At 38.6% G+C, this 17,808-nt stretch overlaps 1 protein-coding gene across 2 annotated transcripts in view; it reads right to left on the bottom strand.

Annotated features, from left to right (window-relative positions):
* Window positions 1-17,808, bottom strand: part of LOC136886934 (1-phosphatidylinositol 4,5-bisphosphate phosphodiesterase gamma-1-like) — a 737,826-nt gene that overhangs the window by 502,214 nt on the left and 217,804 nt on the right. For both annotated transcript variants that reach the window (XM_068231056.1, XM_068231055.1), the window contains one exon: window positions 11,577-11,770. In XM_068231056.1, the coding sequence (XP_068087157.1) occupies window positions 11,577-11,770 (194 nt within the window). The remainder of the gene's footprint in view (window positions 1-11,576; window positions 11,771-17,808) is intronic.

Raw genomic sequence — 17,808 nt, 5'->3', positions numbered from 1 at the left:
GAAAAAGTCCCAGAGGAAGTGGGAATAGGAGACTCCCTACTACAGAGGATCCAGAAAGCAAGACTAAAGTGGTTTGGCCATGTAAGAAGGATGAGTGCAAGCAGGACTGCAAGAAGAGCATATGAAACAGAAGTAGAAGGAAAAAGACCAGTGAGCATACCCAGAGGAAAATGGACCGATCTGGTGAAGAAAGATGTCAAAGAGAGAGGACAAGATTGGGAGAAGATTACGAGAGAACAGTGATTAATGGACAAAGATGGAAGGGGTTCGTACATCACACCCGGGTAATTGAAGATGGTTGATGACGACATTGATGATGATGATGATGATGATGATGATGATGATGATGAATGCAAGGGGCTGGTGGAGATTTTGCAATGCAGCGCTGCTAAGCCTCTCATTCCACCACTGGTGCTTAACACAAGCACCATACCATGCCAGTGTGTCTACAGCCAGCAAAGCGGAGGTTCTGCACAACAAATGCCATCAACCACGAGAAAGTGCATTTCTTTAAGTGTTGCAGAGATACTGAAACTTATTGAAAAGTTAGCGTCCGATGCTTCTGTGGCAAATATGTGTAAAGAATACGGCATAATAACAAACAGTTTTGGACATAAGAAAGAACAAGGAAAAACTAAAGATGTTTGCTGTGCTGTGTGATGTTGAGACAATAGTTTCCAGTAGAAACTAACTGAAGTTAGCTAGTGACACATATCTGGATAATGCTGTACATAAATGTGGAAGAATGAATCATATGGGCAGTGTCAAAGAGGACAGTTGGTGTGTGTCAAGGGAATTCTGGGAAAAAGGGACAGACAGTCAATTATCATGTGTTGATATGCTCACAGTCTAGCTAAGACGTGTGTTGTGTGTTCATCTCCTGCTTGTTTGTAATTCATTGAGTGTTTCAATGTTCTGGTAATATTATTTGTGTAATAAATCCCCCTCAAATCCTACAACTTTGGGGGGCTTGTCCGGGATCAGGAAGGATCAAGAACTTTCCGAAATAATGATTCGATGGTAAGACACAATAAGAATGATGGATGCCGGCTAATGTTAAGTACTTGAAATTATTGCATTGGGTGCATTATAATCGAAGTGAAACGAAGAATGAAGATGTACAGTGTTCAAATCGATGATGACAATATTGAATTATAATGGAAACTGATTGTTACATGTGAGTTAACAACACGAGATTAGGGTAAATACGCCAGCAGCAATCCAGAACAAAAATGCTAGGAGACATTAAGAGAATAAACAGAAAATTTTTTGCTCTGTCTGTGTCTGCTATTAAAATCCTGCATAAATTTGTATACAGTAAGGAAGGTGACCGACAGAACCGTAAGAGATTACGAGAGTTCACAGCATTTCAGTTTTCAGAAGGTTCTGCCGAGTATGACAATAAGGTTAAGTAAGTCATTGACAGTCCAGCCCCGCGGTGTAGGGGGCAACGCGTCCGATTCCCGGCCGGGTCAGGGTTTTTAAAATTGTAATGATTAATATCCCTGGCCTGGGGACTGAATGTTTGTGATGTCCTTAATCTTCCTTTCCTCACACACAACATTCCACACTACCGCCACTCCAATTATACGCAGGTTAATACAATATGGTGCCAGTAGGGGCAAAAGATCCACATGGGTCGACACCCCAAACAAATAGCATTAAAAAAAAGTCATTGGTAATTTTGATGAATGTGACTTAATGTGCAATATGTTGTGCTTGGGATTTGATGGAGGTAAAGACGAGCTAATGAGGCGCATTTTACGGCACCTCATCAATTTAGAATTGATGTCAAAACTTGAGGACAGCAGGGATGACAAAGAAGAAGAAGACTAAGAACAAGATGATGATGAAGAAAATGATGAACACACTGTACAATGCAGTTTGCGCTTGAACACTAAAGGGAATTCAAGAGAGCACAGTCGAATTAAGAAGAAAGTAACCTAACAATCAGAAGCATCTACAGAAGTGGAAAGAGGATGCGTCACGTCAATGCTCTGAGTCGTTATCTGTTATTGTATGCAGTTCCTGACACTCTGGTTGCTCGAGTGAGGAAAGCACAACAAAAAGATGAAGGTCTTAGCACCATCAAGAAATTATGCCAGGAGTGGCCTTACAAGGACTTAGTGATTCGTGATGACATACTTTTCAAATTCTGTGAAGGTCAGGAAGTTTTAGTTGTACCTAAAGTCATGCAACATGAAATTATTAAGTGTTCATGAGAGAGGTCATTTCTCTGTCAAGAGAAGTGAAGAACTCGTCAAACAGGAATATTATATTCCTCACATGAAGAAGAAAATTGGAAGTGTTGTATTGAATTGTATAAATTATCCCTTAATTAACAGAAAGACTCAAAAACAGGAAGGATTCCTGCATCCTTGGTCCAAGGAAAGTGTACCATTGCATACATATCATGTAGATCATATGGGACCCTTGAATTCGAGTCATAAAGTTTATCATCACATATTTTCAGTAGTTGGTGGTTTTACAAAATTTGTTTGGCTGTACCCAACAAAGTCTACTCCTATGAAAGAGGTCATTGCCAAACTGGAGGCAAAGGAAGCAATATTCGGAAACCCTGTACAAATAATATCTGAACGAGGACCAACCTTCACGTCTCATGAATTTGAAGATTACTGCAAGACCGAAAACATCAAACATCTGCTCGTTACAATGGAATTGCCATGAGCGAATGGTCAGGTAGAGAGAATCAATTCTGTGAATGCCTCAGTCATTGCGAAACTTTTGATATCGGATCCAACAAAATGGTACAAGCATGTCGAGGCTGTGCAGCAGGCCATCAACTCCATGTACCATTGCAGTATTGGAAGGACACCATTTTAAACTATTAACAGGAGTCAGAACGCGACACAAGACCGATCTAAGGATTGCTGACCTCATCCATGAAGAACTTCTAGAAGAATTTGAAGAGAAAGAGGAAATCAGAGGAAAGACGCAAAACAGCAAATCCTCAAAGTTCAGGAAGAAAATAAAAAGTTTTTCAACCTACATCGCTGCTCTGCTAGACAGTATAAGCTGGGAGACCTTGATGCAATAAACCATACCCAGTCAGAACCAGGACTCAAAATAAGGAAGAAGTTTCTTGGACCGTATCGGGTTACTAAAGTGAAACCCCACGACACTTATGACATGTGTCATGAAGGTGAACACGAGGGTCCCAGACAAACTACAAGCTGTGCTGAGTACAGGAAGCCATGGACTGATTGTTACGTCATCCAGAACGGATGACCAGTAGGATGGCTGAATATGGGAGAGTGAATCATGTGGGCAGTGTCAAAGAGGATGGTTGATGTGTGTCAAGGAAACTCTGGGAAAAAGGGACAGACAGTCAAGTGTCATGTGTTGATATGCTCACAGTTCAGCTAAGACTTTGTGTTCATCTCCTGCTTGTTTGTCATTCAATGAGTGTTTCTATGTTCAATTAATATTAGATGTGTAATAAATCCCTCTCAAATCTTACATAAATGGTATGTCCAACAGTGATCTAGTGGTGTTTGAGTTCATAGTGTGGAACTTCAGGCGGCAGCTGAGAGACTTGCTAAGAATATGAATGTTAAATTTCAAGCTAGTGATGGTTGACTATCATTTTCATAACTAGCATGGTATTGTAAACAGGAGTGTGATTGGTGAAGCGCTAAGTGCCGATAAAGCTAGTGTTGACAAACTAACCAAGGAAGTAGCATTAACACATGCTCAACTTTATGCCGATGAGACCGGGCTGTTTTGGCGTTCGCTACCTGAATATCTTTTTAGTATTGTAAAGGTAGAATCTTTAACTGTACCTTAAAAAGTATATTATCCACAATACGGGCTTTGCAATTAAATTCAACTTATGCAATACACCCCAAAACATGCACTGTATCAGGTCAAAAGCTTAGCAAAGCAAAAATGTTGGCCTTATTGTGTGCAAATGAAGATGGAAGTCATTGCCTTAAATCAGTTGTAGTTGACAAATCTTACTGGCCTCATGTGCTTAAGAACATCATAGATACAGGTACTCTACCTGTGCATTATACAAATTCCAAAAATGCATGGTTTACCCAGTAAATCACATAGGGCTGATTTCAAAAACTGTTTGATCCTGAAGTGCAATGATTCCACATCAAAGATCTAAACATTGCCCCTAATGATTCACGGCTGTTTTGCTTGTAGACAACGCTCCAGCACATCCAACCGAGAAGACGTGTAGCACTGACGGAAAAAGTACGTGCATGGCATTGCCTCCCAATACCACTGCGCTAATCCAATCAATGGACCAAGGTGTTTATTTTGGCATGCAAAAGATTGTAGAAAAGGAAGTTTCTCGATGAAGTGTGATGGTACTGGAGGTACCTAAGAACACAGAAGAAGACACGTGAGGGCAAAGAACATTGCAGAACATTCACATCTACATCAAGAAAGTTTGTAAGAGTCCTCAAAGCAATAGAACAGAGGAATGTTCAACAGGAGGAGTTGCAGTTCTAAACATTTACAGATGCCTCAAGTTGGATGACTCAATTTTACAAGATAAAATAAAAATTGTTATAAGTATTGACTAGGTGGACTATAAGTTTTAAGTTATCGCTGACAGATTGTTTGAAGTTGATACAAACCTAAGTAAATCAAACCATTATGGTTAAAATAACGGTATGTTCCGAGCTGTCAGTGGAGAGATGGTATGGAGTGACATTAGTAGACGAATAAGTTTGAGTAGTGTTTTTGAAAGTATGAAAGATCACAATATGAAGATAAAGTTGGACTTCAGAAGGACAAATTGGGGCAAATATTTGTTTATAGAAAGGGGAGTTATGGACTGGAATAATTTACCAAGGGAGATGTTCAATAAATTTCCAAATTCTTTGCAATTATTTAGGAAAAGACTAGGTAAACAACAGATAGGGAATATGCCACCTGAGCGACTGCCCTAAATGCAGATCAGTGGTGATTGATTGGTGACTGTCCACTCTTCATCTACTGTGTTTGCTGCCTTTTCTTTTAGTCCTTATGCAACATGTTCCTTGAAACAATCCGACATGCTCTTTTCCTTCAACTTATCTAGATCCCATCTTTTTGCATTCCTTCCTTTCATCAATTTCTTCAATTTCAGAAGATATTTCATGACCACCAAGTTATGGTCGAAGTCCACGTCAGCTCCTGGGAAGGTCTTGCAATCCAACAGCTGATTTCTGAATCTCTGCCTAACCATAATGAAGTCTAGTTGATACCTTCCTGTGTTTCCAGGTCTTATCCACATGTACAGCCGTCATTTGTGGTGTTTGAACCAAGTATTAGCAAGAGTTAAATTATGATCATTGCAGAATTCAACCAGCCGAATACCTCTTTCATTCCTTTGTCCCAGTCTGAATTCTCCTACGGCATTACCATCCCTTCCTTGCCCTACCACTGCATTCTAGTCTCCCATTACTATTAGAATCTCATCTCTTTCTACATGCTGTATTAAATCGTCTCTCTCTTTATATATTCTTTCGATTTCTTCATAATCTGCTGAACTAGTAGGCATATAGACTTGCACTACTGTGGTGGGCATTGGCTTGGTGTCTATCTTGATAATAATTCGTTCACTATGCTGGTTGTAGTAACTTACCTCCTGACACATTTTCTTATTCATTATTAAACAAACTCCTGCTTTTCATGTTTGATTTTTGTTTAGATAATTCTGTAGTCGCCTGACCAAAAATCTTGTCCTTCCTGCTAACGCACTTCACTTATACCTACTACATCTAACTTTGGCCTATCAATTTCCCTTTACAGATTCTCTAACCTAGGCAACGATTCCAACTTTTAACATTCTACACTCCGACTCACTCATCTTCCTGATGATTGCCCCCACCCAGATATCCAAATCAGGGCTATTTTTACCTTTGGAATATTTTACCAGGGAGGAAGCCATCATCAGTTCATCATTCATTCATGCAGAGAACTGCTGGTCCTCAGGAGTTAGTTATGGCTGTAGTTTCCCATTGGTTTCAGCAGTGTAACAGAATCAACACAGCTAAGCTATGTTAAATATTATTACAAGGCCATAAAAGTCAATAATCCAGACTGCTGCCCTTGCAACTTCCGAAAGGCTGCTACCCACCTTTCAATGGTCTCTCGACAGATATCCATCCAATATGGTTGCACCTACGGCTCAGCTATCTCCTTCATTGGGAAGCACAAGTCTTCCCAGTGTGGCAAGGTCACATTGTTCTCGGGGGGGGGGGAGGAATAATTTATCAAGAGAAATGTTCAATAAATTTTCATGTTCTTTGAAAACATTTAAGCAAAGGTAAACAAATGCTACGGAATCTGTAACCTGGGTGACAGACTTAAATGCAGATCACTGATGACTGACTGATTTCATTTCATTTGGACATGCTTGTAAATCAAGAATTTTTATCTGAATGCCATTATTTTGTCAACTGAAGTACTGGATGAAAATTATTGGAAACAACATTAGTGCAATACAGCATTATTGCTTTCATCTGTTCCTAGGTCAAAAAATGGAACTTTATTATTATGAGTTTCAGTGATAATATCTGTCAAGTGAGATGAAATAACATTATTTATTATGGCTTTGTTTTATTTCTTACACAGGTCAGTTTCTGTGTAACTGAAGAACCTATGAACATACTCTTATTCAATTTAGCTGTGCAGTCCATTGATTTGTATGAATGTTGATATAAAACTGTATGAAATGACATTGCAGCTTCTGCAGCTTGAACTTTTCTATCATCTGTAGAATATTTGGGAGTGGCAAATGATAACATTGAACCTAATATTGAGCTAGTTATCTCACAACCTTTTTGTGTTCTTTACTACTGACATATCTTTCCAAGTCACTGACAACATTACATCCAACATTAACACAGCTATCACACACAGCACATTTCACTTCACTTTCATTGCATCCATGAGTAAAGCAATGTTTAGCTTATCTAAAAATTTAAACTGTCTTTTTTAATATTCACTCCTTTCTGATTGTAAAGATGACATAGGTACTTAAGAGGATACAATGAGGTTACTGTAATTTCACTTCATTTCATACATACTCGCACTACATTTTACGGCGACAAATGGATAACCAAACAGGATAGCTGCAAAGCACATCACATGGCAAGCACACATGGAAACTAGAACTCTTTACACTTCCGGGTTTTCTCAAATGAAGGTGGAAATGTACACAGCCATTTTTCAGAACGAGACTATCACACTGATTGATTCACTGATGCCTGGATTTCAAGTTTGATATATCAAATGACATTGAACTTTTCTATCATCTGTAGAATTATTATTATTATTATTATTTCCACCCTCAGAAGTAGCATCCCTAGTTGCATGGAGTTGGTGTATAATGCAAAAACATAGTGCTTTCAACCTAAAACACAAATTAGCAATCTTGTAACAAAGAATACCAGACATTTTCAATAAATTAGGAATGCCGGTCGGACATAATGAAAATGAATGAAAAACAGGACATACAGGGGAGAGGTATGCCAGAGTTCATTGGAATTTATACTTTAATTTATTTTATTCTACTGCTGTTACCACTTGGGGTTTGGTCATCTTGTGATGTAGTTGTATCACAGTGTTGTACCTAGACGATGTGGAGGTAATGTTTGATCTGGGCATGGAGGAGTTAGGGTTTCTGGCAGCGATAAGTACTTGTAACATTCATCATTTTTACTTCTGTTTTGAGCATTGTGATCTGTGTTTCATTCTTAATTAGTGGCTGTCATAATAGTTATTCAAAACAGGAAATATTGGTCAAGTAATGGAGGATCACTGTCGTCAGCCATTTTTAAATTTGAAATTTTGTCTCGATCTGTTTACATTATTTTGATGGCTGTATATTTGTATGTTATTCTTTTGAAGTTGTTTTACGTCACACCGACACAGATAGGTCTTGATGATGATAATGTTTGTTGTTTGAAGGGGCCTAACAGCTAGGTCATCGGCCCCTAATAGTACAAGGTGGAACGAAATGAAATTATAATTAAAACTTCAAAATGAATCCACTGACAAAAATATAAAACGAATGATGATGATAAAAATGACCGTGAAACCAAAACAATCAGTAGATTTAATGAACAATGCCTTCTTTTCTCATAATAATAATATTGGCTTTACATCCTACTAACTACTTTTATGGTTTCCAGAGATGCCGAGGTGCTGGAATTTAGACCCACAGGAGTTGTTTTACATGCCACTAAATCTACCGACACGAGACTGATGTACTTGAGCACCTTAAAATACCACCGGACTGAACCAGGATCAAACCTGCAAAGTTGGAGTCAGAAGGCCAACGCCTCAACCGTCTGAGTCACTCAGCCCGGCTCCTTCTTTTCTGAGATGATGCTTGTTATTAAAAAAAAAAAAAAGGTCCAAAATCCAGGTCACAATCCCCTCATAATAGTACTAATCACTGGTAAAGCAGAACCATGGTGTTCCTCCTATAGTGGTACTAATCACACGTAACGTAGACTTGTGGTGTTCCTTGCGTGGTGGTACTAATTACAGGTAATGCAGACCCATGGTATGTTACAAATAATGGCACCACTCACAGGCAACACAGACCCATGGTGTTCCTCACATAAGGGCACCACTCGGAAACAACGCATCGCAATTAATCGCGGGCGCTGGTATTCCCGTGGCGTTTCTCACATAGTGGAACTAATCACAGGCCACGTATACCCTTGGTACTGCTCACCATGCTTCCTCATGGAACACTATTAGAGTATTTTTAAGATACATAATTCTTTAATTTTCTTTACTTTCCTTCTTAAATTTTCAGTATTCCTAGCCGATGCACCAATTACTATCGCATCTACTTTCAATACCAAGTTCTCCTACCCTTGTATTTCCTGACCCATAGGACATTTTATTATTTGCAGGCCACATGAATTTCTCAAACCAAACAAACATTCCAACAGCTTCACTTGTGTTCTGTCATGAACAGGTAGCATGGCTGATTGCAGAATGGTGATGAGTTAGTGATGAATCTACAATTTATCTACGTACGGACGACCACTGAATCCAAATAAGGAGATGTTTCGGGCAGTGCACAAATCAAAGATTCATCATAGAGCAACACATTGCCAGAATATGTGGTGTCATCGGTGCCAACACTTATGATTCCCTATCCCTTCTGGTAATGATCCAAAAAACACAGGCATTACAGCAATATATAGATGATTCAGAGCAATACTATGTAACTAGCATTTTAAAAATTTAACAGTAAAGCATATTAAAAGTTTGTGTATGCCAGAAATCACCATGAAGACTTATGGCTGTCACCATTCGAGGTACTACTCTATGGTGACTTCTGGCATACACAGGAACTTCTCATTTGCTTTACTGTAATTTTTAAAAAAATGCTGGTTATGATAGTATTGCTCTGAATCATCGATATTCGGGAAATACTGCAACCTTATGTGCATCCCTTTCTGAAAAAGTTCCAGAAACCCATATTAAAACTGGTCAACCCACCCTCATAAAGAACAGATACCTCTTGAGTGCCTCTGATATTGACACATTTCTTAGTTGGCATTATCCCCACATTAGCCTCTCATAAGCAACGTTTGTGACCAGATGGGAATGCAACCTTGGTCAGCATCAAATTTGAGGGAACTGGGGCATCAATTACAATGGCTGAGGCACAATCTTCTTCGGAGTACATCAGACGTCTCTATACCTCCATGTCTGATAACATCACCCCATGTCTCTATGCAGGCAGTACATCATCTTACAACTTGCATCCTACAAGTTTATACTTCCCTGCAACACACAACTGTTAATGTCTGATTAGTTCTTTATGTTACCATCTTTTGTGTCTCGGTTCAGTTTCAATGCAACTGTGGTGGCTGCTTTAGGGGGTACAATTTTATTTTGCCAATGATTTTGCAATCTACTTATACTTCCCTCTGTTCAGTAAATACTGAAACTAACGTGATGTATTCACAGTCATGTCAAAGATATTAAGATAGAATTACGAGGCGTGTTTTTTAAGTAAGGTCCGTTTGAAAATAAGTACACAAGGAAAGGTTATTTCAAAAAAGTAATTTTCAGAAAGTACATACTTCACTCTATTTTTCGACATAGTTGCCAAGTTTGTTCAAACACTTATCATACCTCGTAACCAATTTTAAAATATCCGCTTCACAGAAACTTGCTGCCTGCTCCGATAACCAAGAGTACACTGCCGTTTTCACGTCATCGTCGTCATCATTGTAATGGTTGCCACTGAGGTGATGTTTGAGCTGGAGGAACAGATGGTAATCGTTCAGCGCAAGATCAGGACTGTAGGGTGGGTGGCCTAAAACTTCCCAGCCAAAACTGTCCAATAAATCACGGGTCTGACCTGCAGTGTGAGGTCTTGCATTGTCATGGAGAAGGACAATTCCCTTTGTCAGCATGCTGTGTCTTTTGTTTTGAATCGCTCTGCGTAGCTTTCTCAGAGTTTGGCAGTATGCTTCTGCATTGATAGTGGTTCCGCATTGCATGAAGTCGACCAACAAAACACCATGTCTATCCCAAAATACCGACGCCATGATTTTGCACTGGGACAGAGTCTGTTTGGCCTTCACCTTTACAGGCAAGTGTGTTTGTCTCCATTCCATGCTCTGTTGCTTCGATTCAGGCGTGATATGCAAAACCCATGTTTCGTCTCCAGTTACGATCTGACTCAAGAAGCAGTCACTTTCTTCGTCATAACGAGTCAAGAACTTCATACCACACTCAAACCTTTGGTTTTTGTGGTCCTCTGTTGGGAGTTTCGGGACCCAACGGGAGCACAGTTTCCTAAACTTTAGATGTTCAGAAACAATGATGTAAAGCACTGATCTCAACACGCCAGGAAATTAGTTTGAGAGACCTGTTATTGTGAAGCGCCTGTTCTCAGGAATCTTCGCTTCAATTGAAGCCACCAAATCGTCTGTAATCAAAGAAGCGTGACCAGAGCAGTCCTCATCATGGACGTTGTCACGGCCATCTTTAAATTGTCGTACCCACTTACGCACTTTGCTTTCACTCATAACAGTATCACCGTACACTTCGCAAATCTGTCAATGAATTTCTGCAGCAGACAGGTTCCTTGCTGATAAAAACCGTATCACTGACCGAACCTCACATGCAGCGGGCAAGTTGATAGTCTTATACATTTTGAAAGCACAGAACAGAACTGTACAGGTTAGCTACAGAGCTGAAACTGAGCACAGTCGTTCCCGAGGTATACCGGTACACGACGCATGCGCTTGTTGCGATATGCGCATGAACTACTAGTGTCTACAACAAAACGGACCTTACTTAAAAAACACACTTTGTATATAAAGCAAGGGGAAAACCTCTCTACAGTAAACATGCAGAAATTAAACAAACACATGTTCCAACCCAATATAGTAAAGAAAACAATTATACCTCCAAAACAAATGAAGTGATATCCACTGTGAAACTGAAAGGAGGAAAGAAATAATTCAATCATTGTTTGTGTTTTGAATTAAGTCCAAATATTTAAGCAAACAACATTTCTTGGAAAGTGTAGGAGAAAAAGATCATTGTAGAACTTCTATAAACTCTACCTCTTTTGTTCGATGAAAACCAGTATCCTCTTCCTCTTCATCCCCTTCTGCTTCCTGGTCATCATGAAATGTGTCTGTATAGAACAGCTTGTTTTGAGTAAGGACAAAGAAATGTTTATTCCACTGCTTGTCCACGGGGTCTTCTAGGAACATTATACCATTCTTGACAGTATTTCTTAAGTCCATATCCTTCCCTGTAATTAAACACAAAAGAAGTGAAAAGAGTAAAATTTAAAAACCAACTCCAAAAATTTCACACAATAACAACTGAATTTTAGAGTATTCTTTATTTCCTCGACTAGCTGATGTACCCATGCTTCACTACGGAATTCTACATTGTATATAGAATTCTAGGGCAGGTAGTGTACACGTTGTAAGATTGTACTAAATTGCATAGCTCTTAACGTTAACCCAGAAACGTGACGGGGAGTCCCCATACATCTTTTCTCATGTGAAGGGAATTTTCAGTGTAATGGTAGGCCTTCTTACCTACCATCAGTCATGATCAAGTTGGGGAGTTTTCATTATAATGGCAGACACTCACTGTCCACCTGCCTTTTTACATCCTCAATGGTTATCCCAACTGAAATCAACATAGGTCATTACAGTGCTGCAGTAGGAATGTTACGATTGAAAGCAATGCTATCATATGAATTACTCAATCAAATGAAAAACCGCACATTTTCTCACTTTTAACAAACAATACTATGCTGCCTATCTAACAGTCCAAAGTTCCAGAACTGGAATGATCATATCACAGACAGCTGTTAAGTGTGCATACTGCTCATTTCAATCAGTGCCTCAGAGTAGGGATCGAATACCTGAATACTAGGATGAACTGGTGTGTTAGGTACCAGCAGTATCAGAAAATGTATGAACCAGAGGAATGGCTTGCTAAAGGAAAAAGTTATCTAACTCCCCAGCTATTTCTCGCCAATATTCAGGCAGGCTGTTATACTCGGTACGCAGCAGTAATCCCATCTATCGGAGATCAGTGGCAGCAGAAACTACAAAGAACATCACAATAAACAATGGTCAATGTAATGTTAGTGTTGATTAATTTTATGAGCTTTCGATACTGTATTGTTTTAACTTGTTGTCTATAAGATTTACTTATAACTTTTTAATAGTGGTATCAAAAACAACTTGTAATGTCACATTTTATTCCAATCTTATATGATTGATTATTGTAAGACAGTCTTAAATGTAACTATTATTTTTAAAGTTGTTCATAGAGCTGATGATGCCCGTTAAGAAGGGCGAAACATGTTCACGATTTTTCAATTATTTATGATCATTTAACCACAATGGTGGTAGTTGTGAGTATTGACTGGGTTGACATTAAACAAATATTTTTTTAAAATTATATGTAATTGTAGGCTTTCACATTTAGTTTCCTTCCGACTCTGAAATACCACTCTTATTATAGTCGGCGCAGTTAAACTGAATAAAACTAATGATCGTAAATTGTATTCTCTATAACATTTGTTATGTAGTACTTTTTGACAGTACCAATAACATAGGTATTTCAAAATTAGGCGTCTTCCCCTAAACTACCATTTCATCCAGGGAGAATAAAATTATTTATAGCCTAGATTGTAGTTTATTATTCCCTTACTCTACATACTGATTTTCAATAAATACTGTTTACCCATTTTCTTGTGGCTTGCCGTTGATATGGACTTAGCAACAAAAATATAAATTCGTGAATATCTCTGTTATCTTAGCCGGGACAGTAAAAATGTATAAGACATAAATGATCGGAAATTTAATTTTATATAACTCTAGTTATGTAGTATTTATCGATAGAACCACTAATAAGATAACTATTTGAGAACTAAATTTTAGGCCTTCCTCTAAACTACCATTTCACTCAGTGTGAATAAAATGATTTACAGCCTAGATTGTAGTGGCTAATTCCCTCACTTTACATACTTATTTTCATTAAATTTTCTTCAGCCATTTTCATGTGATGCGCATACATACAGACAGAAAAGGCAGAAAATTAAAAAGTGCATTTCCTCGTTACTGTGGACAAGTCTGATACAGAAATACCATTCTTTTTAAATTCTGAGCAATGTACAAACAAAACTCTTCTTGTACCAGATACGCTGGTCCAGCATTGGTGTTGAAGTATTTCAAACGAGTAGCCAGCTACAGCAAGCATGTGGCGAGTGACGTAGGAGCCAGCTCCAACTTGCCAAGGCTAAGTTACGTCATTCATAGAAGTTTCCATACATTCTACCCTGAATAACTCATATATGAATTATGATACGAATATGAGAATAACATCACCGTACACAACATTTTAATATCTCCAATACCACCCAGTTTCATTAAAATCCACCTTGGATTAAGAAAGTTATTGAGAGGAGTGAAACAGCTACAGTCTCCGCGACTTCAGTATAAAAGAGACGCGAGAATTTGACACAACACAGTCTTGTCCCCGAGTCGAACCAGGGCAGTTGGCTGATGGCAGTTGGTGCTACAATGTAATATTGCGGAATCAAAGTCTACGGTTTCAACTCTACTAAATTACCATGAGAATAACTTTGAAACATTTCAACACTCACTGCAAACTCAATTGTAAAATCGAGAAGTGCGATACTTTAAATATCTCAAGGTGATTGAAATATTTCTGCTGATAGCAAACTTAAAATCTTAAACAGTGCATCAGGACTTATATATCCTCATGTGGAACTTGATGTAGGGAAAACATTAAAATTTCACTTGTGAATCGATCTGTGATTTCACAGTATCTTTAAAGGAACCTAGAAATATCAGTGAACGGAACTAATTTTCATGATCAAATTATTATAAAGTCCTACAGTATTATTATTCGTGTCTGAACATAAACATGATAGTGTGAGTGAATGGGACTAATTTCATTCCTGAATTAATAGTGCTATCTTTTTGTAGTCCGACTCATTGGCTGAATGGTCAGCATTGAGGTATTCGGTTCAGAGGGTCCCGGGTTTGATTCCCAGCCGGATCGGGGATTTTAATCACCCCTGATTAATTCTTCTGGCCCGGGGACTGGGTGTTTGTGTTTGTCCCAACACTTTCCTCTTTCCTCTTCATATCCACACAACACAATACACTACCAACCACCACAGAAACATGCAATAGTGATTACATTCCTCCACATAGGGTTGCATCAGGAAGGGCATCCGACCGTAAAACATGGCCAAATCCAGGTGCGACACAGTTTGCACCCGGGACCCCACAGGGGTGGGAAAATGTGCTAGAAAAAGAATAAGAATAACTGCTATTTCTTGTCATATGGCTGCATGACAGTGTGTGTCAACTGAACTCAATTCACATTTAAAGCACATTCAAAGTGAATATATTCGAAGCAATCGTAAAACAGTAGAACTCCACAAATAGTTGCGTTATCTTCTTCAAACATTAAAAAACATACACGAACTATTTGTTTCGTGTGAACAATCTTATGATCTGTGCCAAGTGTAACTTACGTTAAGAAGAATGCAGGTTTGATTCTATTGACATTCGGCCACATGAAAGTTGATTTCTTTATTTTCTCTAGTCAGTGACCAGTTTATTTACCTTAAAGAAGTTTTCGATTCCATTGACATTCGAAAAAGCACCTTTCCATTTTCTTTTTTTAAATCCTTTCATGGGAACGATCAAAGTTAGTTCAAGAATTACACCCTAGACTAATCCGTCCAATATGTCCTGGGGGCTTCATTGTGTGTGTGTCCGTGCTATACTTCTGAATGAATGAGCTCAGCAACCCAAACTCCTAGACCTTCAAGACCCTCAAGAACTTCTAGAACATCTAGAGCTGCCCTTGTTGGAGTGTACGTGGTCCCATGGAGCTTGCTGCTGACGACGGAGAAATGTCATGCTTAATCCATCTTCCACTGTACTGAGGTGATATGAACTTGACTTTATACAATAAACAAACAAACAAACAGGTTTAAAAATAAATCCATCCATCCGTCCGTCCGTCCGTCCGTCCGTCCGTCCGTCCGTCCATCCATCCATCTTCATTATAGACCTTATGCTTTTCAGCATTCCTGCAAGCCTGTGTGAGTTTACTAAACACCTCCACAATTCTCTATTTATAACTAGCTCTGTTGCCTCACTTAGTTCCATATGCCTTATCTTCAAATCATTAGAAACTAAGTCATCTTGGTCTCCTTCTACATCTCTTACCCTCCATGATTGAGTTCATTATTCTCCTATGTAGCCTAAACTTCTCCATTCACCTCACATGATGCCAACACTGAAGCGGGTTTGTGTGTACATCTTCATCAATCGAGTTTACTCCTAACTAAGCTTGTATTTCTTCATACCAAATAACCTCCTGCCATTGTTCCAACCTATTTGTACCAGTAATCATTCTTGTTACTTCCATGTCTGTTACTTCTAACTTAGGAATAAGATATCATGAGTCCACCCAGCTTTCACTCCCATACAGCAACAATAGTCTGAAAACAGACCAGTGTAAACATAGTTTCATCCCGGAACTGACTTTTTTTTTTTTTTTTTTTTTTTTTCCTCCATTAGCTTTGCTACATCTTGATTCAGTCTCACTATATTACCATCCTAGAACATACACATCCTAACTTGAAATGATCTACCTGTTCCAACTTTGTATTCCCAACCTGACTATCAGTTCTTTAGGATTTTTTGCGTACTGATGTCACTCTAGTCTTGGAAATGCTAACTTTCATATCATACTTATTGCATCTATTTTCAAGTTGTCCACATAGGCCAAACTGCTTACTACACTTCCACCTAAATGAATCCCAGCCTACCACTTTATATCTTGCAATAGATGATCCACATAAACTATGAACAACAAAGGTGAAAGGTGACAACCTTGTCTAACTCCTGTAAGTACCTTAAAGCAGGAACTCATTCTACCAATAATTCTCAATACAACCTAATTGTCAACATAAATGTCTCTGATTGCTTTTAACAATCTAGACTTAATCCTATAATCTCCCAGTATGGCTAACATCTTGTCCCTCGATACGCTGTTATATGTCTTCCCTAGATCTATGAAACATACACATAACTGTCTATTTCTCTTGTTACATTTTTCAGTAACCTGACACAAACCACACTGGTTTTCATCCAACTTACTTCGAACAACTGATCGCACCCTCCCTTCCGAAATGTCTGGTACACTGATCAATGAAATACCTTAATGGAAGTTGCAATCTTTTCTGTTCCCTTGCTTATATATAGGTGTAATCACTGTTGTTGTTATTATTATTATTATTATTATTATTATTATTATTATTATTATTATTATTATTATTATTGTAATAAAGAAAATGGAGTTTTTGCACTACTCAGGAAAATAAAGTGGTGACAACTGTTGGAACATCCTCTAGCAGGCCTGGTTAGTTTCCTCACGCCTCGCTGACACCAGAAAGAACTAATCTTTACTGTGTCCTGGTTTATGTCAATGAGTGTAGGAATGATACCAGAATGAACTTCGTTTCGGGTGTTCTGGAAAATGTTAGGGCGTTCTGTAGAACGTTAGAGAGTGTCAGAAATAATCCACCCTCACGTAATAAGATGCAAAGACTGCTCATTAAAATTCTACATGTGATTGATCAACTGGTTCCCTTGTTTTGGAAGGGTGCCGCAGGCAAAATGGGGGGTTCACTTGATATCCTAAGAAGTGAGGTTAGTGCCGAGATTCTACTCTTTATTCTCAGTCAGAGCGAATGTGGTTCCTTCGTTTGAACTCCTGCCCTGAAGAGGGAGTTCCATCCTGATGGGGATAAGGCAAATTTTATTATCATTATTGTGCCAATTCACTGTCATACATTGACACTTTGGAACCAAAATGGACGCAGTTGCCACGAGACGAATAGAGACGGCACATAAATTCAATCATCGATATCGAGAAAATAATACATAGCGTAACTGATGCAAGAAATATCAAGGCAGCGGTGAAAAAAATAAAGTAAAGCCTAAGATGGTTATTTCATTATTACTACTACCAATGCTCGTAAGACTGAAAACTAGAAGAAGCAAAGTACCCGTCGTGGTAAAATAAGCACATAATACGAGCAGCTGACTGAGATTTGAAGAGAATTATTACAATATTTGGGAGAAGAAGACCAGAAATACAGAGTGCTACACTGAAATACGCAAATAAACGCCAATAAATCAAAGTGGCATATTTGGAAGAAGATTGCGGGGAGGATTATGTCACGAATCCCGAACAGCAGCAGATAATATTCAT

The sequence above is a fragment of the Anabrus simplex genome, chromosome 1 (assembly GCF_040414725.1).
Source record: "Anabrus simplex isolate iqAnaSimp1 chromosome 1, ASM4041472v1, whole genome shotgun sequence".
NCBI classification, from domain to species: domain Eukaryota; kingdom Metazoa; phylum Arthropoda; class Insecta; order Orthoptera; family Tettigoniidae; genus Anabrus; species Anabrus simplex.
The sequence above is the reverse complement of the archived record's forward strand: the minus strand, read 5'-3'. Positions and strand labels throughout refer to the sequence as shown.